The 12150-nt window shown below is 43.7% G+C and overlaps 1 protein-coding gene across 1 annotated transcript in view; it reads left to right on the plus strand.

Annotated features, from left to right (window-relative positions):
* Positions 1-840: 840 nt before the first annotated feature.
* Positions 841-12150, plus strand: part of Shc4 (SHC adaptor protein 4) — a 133381-nt gene continuing 122071 nt past the window's right edge. The window contains exon 1 of the mRNA XM_015480686.2: positions 841-2349. Coding sequence (XP_015336172.1) covers positions 1765-2349 — 585 coding nt within the window. The 5' untranslated portion in view covers positions 841-1764. The remainder of the gene's footprint in view (positions 2350-12150) is intronic.

Consider the following 12150-nt stretch of genomic DNA (forward strand, 5'->3'; position numbering starts at 1 on the left):
GTCACCAGCAATCATCTAATTCCATACCTGTGTTTGCATTCCTGGTGAACTCAGTCTATTAAAGTCGTTAATACCCATAAGCCTAATGCAGCCTGTGGTCAGTGAGACATCAAGGCACATCCCTGGTTCCCTTAGTTTCTAGTTTGCTTTAATTTTTGAATTAATGAACAATTTCAGATACCAGAGCCTTGACCCACAGAGAAATGCAAGGTTTAGCCATTTTCTTATCTCTTCCACCAGGTGATTTTCATCCCCTCCCAGCCCTCAGCCCAGTGTCTCAGCATTTTCCTCTTCTCTGTTCCTGAAAGAACCTGCATTTCCTCTGCCCAGCTCCGGTCCTGGCTTCCTGTAGGCTAAGCCTCTTGCAGTTATCATCATGTCTTCAAATACATTTGATAGGTTCAGGAAGCTGCACCAGACGGAAGATGGAACCAGCAATCAATATTAAAAAAAAAAAAAAAAGGAACTATGTTTCTAAGAAAAATGCATCACTGGTTTCCCACAGGAGTTGTTTGTGTACCATATGCCCTAATATCCGGGACAATGTATCTAATCTTTATCTTTTGTGCTTGGATCTCCCCAGCCATCTCAACAAGAAAGAAAATAGATCTTTTAACCTGCTGTTACCAGCTTTCTGATATTCTATAGTAAAGACTGCCTTTCCTTTTAACCCATTCATTCATCAGACAGCACAAAATAAAATACACCCCCCCCCCCATCTATTTCTCCCGGCTACTAGTTTAGTATATTTATGGTGCATGAGTCATCGAGCTGCTGCCTGATTGGATAAAAACCAAGCACCCCTGAGACCGTCAGTCAATTACAGCTGTTCTCAGCTTCATTCACAGATTTATTAGCTTGCACACACGGAGAGAAATTCATTCGGCAAAGTTCATTCATAAAAATTTCAACACTCTGCTTATCATTCTGCACATCTCAGCCTTCTGCTGCGAATGGGCTCCTGAAAGAAGCTCCAAGAGTCCGGGAGGGAGGGAAGCTCTGAGCCAGGGTGGGCAGGCTGGGAGGGAATCTGAGGAACACGGCGGGGTGGGGTGGGGGAGAATGGAGGGATCGAGAGTCAGTGAAACAATGCGGAGCAGCGCCTGTCGCTAGTACTCCTGGCTTGTGGCCCAGAATGGGATGCAAGACCAGATCTTCCAAGAGAGGGCAGCCATCAGAATCAAAGAACCCAGACAGAAGGGCCTTTGACTCATATATACATTATATTTTTCCTCTTTAAATGAACAATCACTGGAACAGATAAAGGGTTAATAGGCCAGTCATTGCCCCGCCCTGTGGGAGCAGGTTTGAAAGTTCCTGTGAGCAGAAGGGGAGGCTGGGGGAGGGGGGAGGGGGGGGGTGCGTGCTACATATTTCTGCTAGATTCCTGCAAGGCTAGAGATGCAGCTGGACCGGCTGGCCAGTGTTCTACTGGGTTCTGTTCGGAAGAGTTGGCGGTGAGGGATCCCTGTCGCTGGTAGCCTGGGTGCAGGCTTTCCCAGCAAGGAATCCGAGGCGAGAGCACCGGGCCCCTGCCTCGGTCAGGGAGGGACTGAAATCAGAGATGGGGAGGCGTTTCCCCCTGGGCTGTCATCCTTAAGCGTCCGGAGCAGAGGCGGGCAAGGGTTAGAGCAGAATTAGAGAGGTGGCTGCTACGGTTTGCGAATTGCACGGGGCGTTGAGGCATTTGATGTCCATACCGGTTATCTGCCAGACAACGAAGCGATTTATGCTACAATATCCTGTTTCAGCACTGCCAAGGCTATGCGAGAACGCGGCCAGGACAGCCTGGCAGGACTCGTGCTGTATGTAGGACTCTTTGGGCACCCCGGGATGCTGCACAGGGCCAAGTACAGCCGCTTTCGGAACGAGTCCATCACGTCTTTGGATGAAGGCAGTCCTGGAGTCTCTGTCGGGAACAAGGGCTCGCCGCAGCCACCCCACCCTGGTCTGGCACCTCACCTGCCGGCTGAAGATGCCACCTTGCCGACCCAGGAGAGCCCCACCCCACTGTGCACCTTGATCCCCCGCATGGCCAGTATGAAGCTGGCCAACCCTGCCACTTTATTGAGTCTGAAAAACTTTTGTCTGGGTACCAAAGAGGTGCCCCGGCTGAAGCTCCAAGAAAGCCAGGATCCGGATCCCAGTAGCCCGGCATCCCCTGAAAGCAGTCTGAATAAAATCGGGTCTGCACCTGCAAGGCAGCCGGACCTGTTGGGACACAGGGTGACCTCCTTAAGCCCTGATGCTTGCCCACTTCCTGGTCCTGGAGAACCAGCCCCCAAAAGCAGGCAGGACAGACACTTTCTGCAGCCCCTGTTGGGGATGGGCATGAACTTCTGCGTGAGGGTAAGTCCATTTCCCTCTCTGCACTCCTGAGGACTCTGGGGGAAAGAGACATTTTCCCTGATTTCTGCAAGGGGCTGCACATTACCTGGCTGGGTTCCAGATTTGAACAAGACTTTGTGCAACTGGGCCAAGGGAGAGGGGAGCTGGCTTTACACATTTTCCAATAAATATCTGGCATGTATCAGAAAGACAACCTTTGGTTCAAGGGCATGAACTGGTGCAAACTTGTAGATAGTTGCTTGTGTAGGGACAACTTTTGATACAGACAGCTGAGGTGGCACCTTCTTGTCTCCATTGGACCTAACATTGTGGCAAAAAGAGTCAAGGATTTCAAATCTGAATAGTGATTGAGACTTGGTAGATTATAATGGCTGTTGTATTTTGGATGAATCCAATAGAAATTTCTGTTAAACAGGAGCATGAGGTATATAAGGGAGCTTGAATTAGTTCTGAAAAAATTAATTCAACATTTAACAAACACTTCTCAAAATATGGCCGAGTCTCCAACCCTTGTGCTAGGAGGAGGTCTTAGCTCCTCCGTGCATATTTATTGCCTACACTGCAGCAAGTAGGCCTTGTCCATGGGCTACGTGCAAAATCAAGGCTCTCACTAGCCTTGCATCTGTCCTTGCCCAGTTAAGATCTGGCCCCTTGCCCTTTTAAAGCTTAGATCCCAATGAACACTTGTAAAATAATAAGAGAACAATGCTTACCTATTGATATCTAGTGTGATAATGCTGAGGGAATTCAGAAAAAGGGAAAGATGCTTGTGATCTGAGATTCATTCATGTGGTAAACCTTCAAGGGAAGGTGCATCTTGGAAAAAATATCATATCTAGAGGAGATTCCTGGAGGTGCAAGAATAGGAGCAAAGACATTGTGGTGGTGGCAGGGAACCCTACGTAGGACTTCCTTGAAGAGAAAGGAGGATGCTGGAAAGTGGAGATAGTGGGTGATAAAGAGAGTGGCTGGTATCACAGTGCTCAAACAAACATGAATAAAGACAAGTATAGATTCTGCTTAGTTTAGGGATGAGGGGCAGTTGTCTAAAGCTCTCCAATGCCAAATGAGAGGGTTGTAAACACTCTGAATGGTGAACAAGAACCCTCCCTGGTCTGTAGGCAAATCATGACTTGATGGCAGTAGTTTTAAAAGATCAGACTATTGATTTATTGGACATGAATTGAAGCAGGGAAAAATTTTCGGCTGGAAGGCCAGTGAGAAATCTTGTTATTGCTTTTGTTTGTGAAGACTGAGGATGATTATTGTGAAGAGTGAAAAATTACTTTCAAATTTAAGTCATGGAATGACATTAGCAATGCCAATGAAAGAAAAGGAGTGAATTAGGGAGGGGGATTTGTGCTAAGTGTGCTTTTGAAAGATAACATTAAAATAATATTATCTAGTGGTGCTAATACATAGGTAGAGAGCAGAATAAGACTGGCACTAATGTGAGATTTTTGATCTAAAGGTATTGATTTGAGAACTACTGCAATAACTGGATCACAGACAGACAAGAGGGGATCTTGAGGAAAGCCAAATAATAAATTCTGGAAGGGTTGTAGAGGGAGCAGGCTCAGGGCATCCTCAACAGATGGGCACCTGCAACCTGAAAGATAAATGTATGGAGCACTCAGTTCTTGCCTTCCAGCACAGTGAGTGGCCCATATTGGAAACACTTTAATGTGTCTACTGAAAGTTCATTTGTCAAGCTTCAGTGCGTGCCAAATCCTCATAGGAAAACAAGTGACTCTCTTAACCCATGCTCTCTGCATCTGTCCTTCTGTGGCCTGCAGATCCTCTGCCCTCTGCTTCACCTTCCCTTCTGTCTTGTACCTCTTGCCACCTCCCCACACTCACACACCTGTACAGTTTTAAATGTGGAATAGTTGCTATGCAATCTCTATTTTCCCTGGGAAGTGATCTAGCTGGCATTTTAGGTTTTTAATGAGGTCACCAGCTGTCTTTTCATGACAATGATAACTGACCCCAGGAAAAGTGCTGACCCCATGACCCAGATGCACACTAGATAATGCCAATAGCTGTGATGTGACTCCAGTTACTACCTCTCTTACAAAGTCACAATACATGGAAGAGCTTACTTGAATTTTTATACAATCCTAACTTTGCAATTTAGAAGGATCCTATTCACCAACTTATCAATATCAGTGCCTCTATGAGGAAACTGTACCCTAAAGAAGTAATTTTTAAGGCCACATGTTGAGTCCAAAGCAGATTGAGATTTGGAACCCAAGTCTCCCGTGTATCATTCTTGGTGCTCTTTCCCACAGGTTCTCATCCTGATCGATGTTCTTGTCCTAAGAATCCTTTTGAGACATGAACCCCTTTTTAAAAGCTGCAATGCCAACCTATTAATATACAGTGAAAAAATATCATACCAAGTGAACCACAATTGTGATCCATGTAACTCATCTGCAGGAAAAAGCACATAGGAAGATTTAAGTCAGTGCTTGCTTAATGATGATGTCTTTGGATCCAGAAGTCATGTTCTTAATGGCTAGTGGACTGGGCGGGAGGGGAGGGGCGGCAGAATTTTGTAGGCAAAATCTGCCTCATAGTCTAGTCTATATCCATGACATGTAACTGCTCCCCTCCCTGCCCAAACTTATTTGCCAACTCATCCACTCATTTATTCAACAAGTATGGACTGTGAAACAATTATGTGGTAAGAACTGTTCTAGTTTTTGTTCTGGGCATCCGTGAGCAAATTGGACCAGGTGTGAGCCCTAATGGAACTTTCATTCTAGTGCATGGAGTTGGGGCCTAATAAAACAAGAAAGTCGATTTTTCAGAGGGCAGTGAGTGCTACGGAGAGCAATGATGCAGGGTAAGTGAAATAGGCAGCACCTGGATGAAGAAGGCATATATTCCTTCTGGGTATAAAACCGGTAATGTTATAGCTTCTTTTCATTTTCTTGCATCTTTTCTCTTTGCAATAGGGACTGTACTTTTCATCTACTCTAAGTTAGCATTGACATTGGGTTAAATGTCTTTTTAGAAAAGGACTTCCATTGGTATTATGACATAAAATTAGTAACACAGTTAAGAAGCACTATGAATCCTAAGCACCTCCCACCTGCAGAGGGAGCAGGCTCAGGGCATCCTCAACAGATAGGCACCTGCAACCTGAGTAACTTTCATTTTTAAGCTTAGACTTTGAACCCCCTGAAGTCTCTCTGGAAAGACGTCCTGGCAAACCATTTTCTGAGAGATACCAAGCCAGGAATGAGACAGTCAGGCCCTGGTTTGGGCAAAGTTGTGAGGTGGCTGAAGTCCATTAAGTGGTGTCAAATGGTGACTTTCATTCTCATCATAAAAGTAAGTATTGTTTCTTAATGAGGTCTTCCCAAGGCACTTCAGTCATCAACAGTCACTCACTTAAAGGTCTCCAAGGTGCCCAACATAATCTGCAGTAAGTGTAGAAAATACATAATGTGATCAGCACTCTCTCTCTAAAATGAGAGAATTTCCCTCTGTGTTCTTCAAAGTGTCTCCTATCATGAGTGTTTAATGACTCCAAGACTCCTTTCTTCACATGGGAGGTGTTTAAAATGTTTAGTTCCTTTTCCCACCACACCCCAACCCTGAACCTGCTTCAAAGACTAAATAAAGCAGAAGCAAAGAAACTGACTCTGACAGAGCTTCTCCAAGTAACCTCAGAGGTTCTCACAACAATGCTCTGAAGAAGACTGTATTCTCCAGGTCAGGACACTGACACCCCAAGGGTTTGGTATTTGCATTTACATTACAACTAGTAAGCAGTAGAGTGTGGATTCCTATCCAGGTTTGACTCCTGTGGTCTTCTTCCTGCATTTCACCTACCTTTGAGCAAGACTGGAAGTTCATGAATGAAATAGTGTAGATGGAGAACCATACTAGGCAGGACAGCTTTGATGCAGAACCAGCCCATAGAACTTGGCATTTATTTGCACGATTCTATACTCTTCACTTCTACCCAACCATTTTCCCCAGACTGTATTAGTTTGCTATTGCTGCTATAACAAGTATCACAAACTGGGCAGCTTGCAACAACAGAAATTTATTTTCTCACAGTTCTGGAGGCGAGAAGTCCCAAGGCAAGGTATCAGCAGGGCCATGCTGTCTCTGAAGGCTCTAGGGGAGGAATCCTTCCTCACCTCTTCCAATTTCTGGTGGTTGTCAGCAGTTCTTGCTGTTTCCTAGCTTGTAGATGTATCACTTCATTCTCTTCTTGTCTTCACATAGCATTCTGCCTGTGTGTCCATGACCAAGTTTCTCTCTTCTTATAAGAACACTAGTCATTGGATTTGAGCCCATCCTAGTCAAACTTGACTCCATCTTAACTTGAATACATCTGCAAAAACCTATTTCCAAATGAGGTCACATTCACAGATTCTGGGGAGGTTAAGATCTGAACATATTTTTCCTGGGGGTTTTAGTTCAACACATAACAGTCCCCCAAAACATTTATTGCAATGTGTTTGCTTACATAGGTATCCTTGTGTTCATCAGCTTTGTGTGTAAATACAAATTTGTCTTGAGAGATTTTCTTACCTTCCTTTGTGAATATCACATTTACTCTGACAAATCACCTTGTTCTGTCTAGTGTTGTATCTTATTTCTGAACCAATAATCTTGTATTGTCAGTATTCTATTTTCAAGACTAGATATAGTTCACCAAACTAAAATGTTATGTCTACCTCAAATATCTTTTCCACAGGAGAGTGTAGGTCTAGAAGTTAGACAGGCTGGGTTAAAGCATGATGCTGACTGGCTGTGTGACCTTGGTGAGTCACTTCACCTCTTTGGGGTTTCATCTTCTCACATTTGAAATAAGAAGACTGAATAAAATGTTGTTTATTCTCTTGAGATTCCAAGCCTTCTTTTCCTCATGTCTGAAATCTCTTACTATTAGGACTTTTTTTTTTTTTTTTTTTTGGTTAGAAAGAGGTCTCTGGAAGAAATAATTTTTAGCATTATCTTGTGAACAGAGAGGATAAAGAATGTCCTTCAGTTACTCTTTGAGAAACACTGAGCTGGCTTCATTGTTAAGCCAGGAAGGGATGTGTTCTAATGGCATGGGTAAAGGTGGTAGATTTTAGAGGTGTGTGGAGAGGAGTCACATTGTGGAACAACACCCAAGTGTGGGACTCCAGGGAGTGGTGGAAGGTGGGCTAGTCTAGGGGAGGCCAGGGTTGGAAGAGGGGAGCGGTGGTGGCAGGTGTTATGGGAGTATGGCATTTCTCATGTGTTGGTCTACCAGAAGGACTGTAGGAGCAGCAGGAGTTAACCCTTCCCTGGTCTCTCTGGACAAAAGTGCTTAGAGAAAAAGGCCCTGCCAGACAGACAACCTGGTAATTCTAATCTTGAAAGAGGGAGGCTTGTAATTCCAAGAGACCCCTGGAGAGACAGTCCCATGGTGTACACACAGCAGGGCCAGGCCTGGCAGTGTCGCTCAGATGCCCACAGCTAAGGAAGGTGGCTTTCTGCCTCTGCCAACTTCCCACTTTTCTATGTGATTGGTGATTTAGTGGGAGGTGGTGAGAGTTGATGGAAATAATTCCAGCTAAACAGACAACTTGGCTTGAGGGTGTTGCATTTTCCTCCTGCTTCTTTGTAGGGTGTTTATGAAGTAGATTCTACTAGAACAATCTTAGGAAAATCTTGGCATGTTTGACCTGTATTTTCTTTTTTAAAGAACTTTCCATGTCCCTTGATCTGTCTAGTCCTTCCATACACCTTGACACCAGAGCAAAAAAGAATTTCAGATATCATTGAGTCCAAATGCTTCACTTTACAGTCAGCTCCAAGTTGTTTATTGACTTGCCCCAAACCATACATCTCCTTAGTGGTAGAGCCCAGAAAGTTTATAGCACTCTATTTTCTACTCCTGTCATGCTTGTTTTTTTTCCATTCCCTGTACTCAATGTGCTATTCCAAATGTCAAAATGCTGGACATGCTTTTATAAAACCAAAATTCAAACTTTTTTCTAATAGGAAAATTGTCTTAAAATAGTAGCGAGAAGATATAAGAAAGAATTGGAGAGTGGCAAGGAGCCACTGTTTTCCATTGCTATTAGAAAATATCTGATGCTGGGTAATGTATAAAGAAAAGAGGTTTTTAGCTCACAATTTTAGAAGCTAAAAGTCCAAGATTGGGCAGTCCCATCTATTTGGTCTCTAGTGAGGGTCACTTGGCTGAATTATAACATGGTGGATAGCGTCACTGTGTGAGTGCATGGGAGAGGGCGAGATCACATGGAGACAGGAAGCTTGAAAGAGTCAAGGTCCAGGCTGAAATTTATAGCAACTCACTCTTGTGGGAACTAACTGGGACTCTGTGAGAACTACATTAATGCCTTCTAAGGGCACGCCCTTAATGACCTACTTACCTCCCATTAGGTCCCATTTCTTAAAAGTTCCACCACCTCCCAACACTGCCACACTGGGACCAAGCTTTCTACCTACCAGCCTTTGGGATACACACTAAGACCATATCCAAACTATTGCAGAGCCCTTAGAGCACTGGCTTTGACAAATTTTCCATTGTATTTAAGGAAGTTCCTGAGGGTGGTATGTGTCCATGTTGGACTAGGACTTGTACAATTATGCATGGACTGGCCTATTTCATTCATCTTCTATAACCCTCTGGGGGACATTTCTCCAATATGGCTTCTTTTCACTTCTGTTTCCTTCCTTTCTTTCCTCCTCCTTCTTTTCCTCCCTTTCCCTCCTCCTCCTCCTCCTCCTCCTTTTCCTCCTCCTCCTCCTCCTTTTTCNCTCCTCCTCCTCCTCCTCTTCACTGGAGATTAAGTTCAGGGATGCTTCACTACTGAACTACATCCACAGTCCTTTTCACTTTTTATTTTGAGACAGGGTCTCCCTAAGTAGTTTAGGGTCTCTTGAGATTTGAGCTAAATATTTAACTGTGGAGTTCAGACATTGGAGCAGAAGCACAAGAATGAAGTAACTGGAGGTGTGAAAGCCCACTTGTGAACCAATGCACTAACTTGGGACATTTGGCAATGCCTGGAGACATTTTGGAGTGTAATAACTGGGACAGGAGAGGGATACTACTGGCCATTAGTGGTTAGAAGCAAGGATGCAGCTGAACATCTTACAACACACAGGGAAGACCCCATAACAAAGACTCAGGAGGCCCAACATGTTAATAGTGCTGAGGCTGAAACCCCTTTTCAGTGAGATGAATTGCATAAACCTGGGATGTGGATCAGGAGGTAATGCTAATGGAAAAATAAACTAAATTCCTACAAATTCCTAAGTTGCTGAGGCCGACCTTGAACTTGAGATCGTTCTGCCTCAACCTCCTGCGTTGTTGGGACTTATAGGTATGCACCACCTTGCCCGGGTTATTTCCATTTTCATATTACTCTAAAGCCAATATTATGTAACCACATGGATGGGACTTAACCAACTCTGGAGAATGATCTAGATGATGCACACACACTCTTGAGTCAAGGCTGCTCTCTCACCCCTTCTACCCAGCTTTGCTTACTCACATCAGCTGTCTGCCCCCCCGGGGTGGCTAGGTTTTTCACACCTACCTGGGCATGGGAATGTGAAGAAATTTCTAATCCTTTGTCTTTCACTTTCCAATTCAGACTACCTGGTAGAGAAGTTGAGAATGTCTTCTTAGGTGAACATACTCTGGCTCCTTTCTTTTATGCAAAAGGACAAAGAGTACTGGGAGGGGGGTGCTGGGTGAGACCTCAGTGCATGAGACACTCTCAGCTGAGAGTGCCTTTTTACTATCCTAACAATGTTGCAGAGTTTTTCAGAGTAGGAGTACTCCAGGATTAGTACAGACTGTCTATAATTTGTGGGTCAAAAGTTAGTTTGTATATCAGTTCTTTGGACAATGAAATTTCCCAGAGAAATAATGATAAGACTTGATAAGCTTTCTCTTATGGTTAGAGAGAAGACCAAGCTAAGCACAGAACTTGTGTTATAATAGCTTCCAGATGGGGGGAGAAGAATGGATGTGGTCTAGGAGTGCTTTGGGGCACAGAAAAAAAAAATTAAAAAGGAAAAAAAAATTATGAAAGGCTAAATTTGACTTTGGCCATTCCCCAAGTCCCTTTGGCATACCTTCTCCTGGCCAGCCGTGCCACTCTGGTAGAGCCTTCTTCCCTAACCCTTTTCCATGGTCAGTAGGAAAGGCCTGCTTTCCTTTCTAAAGATGCCTAACATCCATGGTCAGCTCTCCTGTTCCCTCCATACAGAAGAATGAAAACCTTTGCATTTTGAAAAGATGCTTATCTACTTCACAGACTCTTCTTTGTAGCATTTTCCAAGTTTGCTGAGGAGCACCTATGTCAGTTAAAAATGATTATTAAATATATAAATTTCTAGCTTCCATCCTGGACTTATTGGATCATAGTAGTTGAGGCTTGGGCCCAGACATTTGTATTTTTATAAGCTATTTATGCAATTCTGATGCACAGAAAATTTGGGTAACTGCTGAACACAGTTAGTGCAGTGGTTCCCAAGTGGGGATCATTTTGCCAGTTGGGACATTTGGCAATGCCTGGAGACATTTTGGGGTGTCATAACTGGGACAGGAGAGGGGTACTACTAGCCATTAGTGGTAAGAGGCAAGGATGCAGCTGAACATCTTACAACACACAGGGAAGACCCCATAACAAAGACTCAGGAGGCCCAACAAACATGTCAATAGTGCTGAGGTTGAGAGACCCCATGTCAGTTGGATGAATTGCATAAACATGGGATGTGGATCAGGATCAGGAAAAATAAGCAACCACCCAGTAATTCCTATAAATCTAAATTAAGCAACTTCTAATTTTCTTTACCTTCTCCACCAAGACCCTAATATAGACCCTTTCACCTTCATCATTGTAGTCACCCTTAATGGGCTTCCACATTTCCAGTTACTTCTTTCTTGTGTCTTTGCTCCAATGTCTGAACTCCTCGGTTTGATATTTAGCTCAAATCTCAATATTATTATCAACCAATCTTTTCTAAGAATCTGGAATTCATATGAAATTGTGTCCTCTTTTAAATGCATAGATTTTCTAAAGTTTATAGTTTGCCACCTGATTTTCCACCCCACCATACTCCTCTTGGCGTCCACTCAGGATCTCAAGCAATGGGGGTGAGAGTGGGGCAAAGGACCCTGAAGTTGCTGAGTCACCTGCAGCTCAAGACATCCATGAGCAGCAGATTCTACTTCAACTCAGGTGCACTCTGGGCTAAATGGCATCTATAGGCTAGCTGGCATCCCAATTGTGGCATTACACCATTATTGGTAGCTCATTTCAGCAGTAAGAATTTTAACAACTAACAAGTAAATTTTAAGAACAGAGCCATCTTGAGTTTGGAAACTTCTAGTTACAGGGGAACACATACTATGAAACCAGAGACTTGAGGAGAAAGACTAAGTACTGTGAAGATAGTTCCAGAAATTGGACCCTCCTCCACCATGTCTTTAGATAATAATTTATATGAAATATAAGTATATGAGCTGGCTTGAATTCATTTAATTCAAGATCAAATATTTTAACCTACTATGAATTCTAGATTCTAAAAACATTATTGCTCCACATCTCCTCTCTTAACATTGTTTTTTAAAGGTGGGTCTCATAACTCATCTGTCCATTATAATATACCTTTCGGTTTCAAGGTAAATTCAGCTCTCCAAGGTCACAGCACTCATCGGCAGTACAGTAAGGACTGAAGTCCAGTCTTCCTGACTCTCACACCAGTGCTCTTTCCACTGTGTCATGGGAATAAGACAGTTCTTGCATGAGGATGTTACAACAG

The sequence above is a fragment of the Marmota marmota genome, unplaced genomic scaffold (assembly GCF_001458135.2).
Source record: "Marmota marmota marmota unplaced genomic scaffold, marMar, whole genome shotgun sequence".
NCBI lineage: Eukaryota > Metazoa > Chordata > Mammalia > Rodentia > Sciuridae > Marmota > Marmota marmota.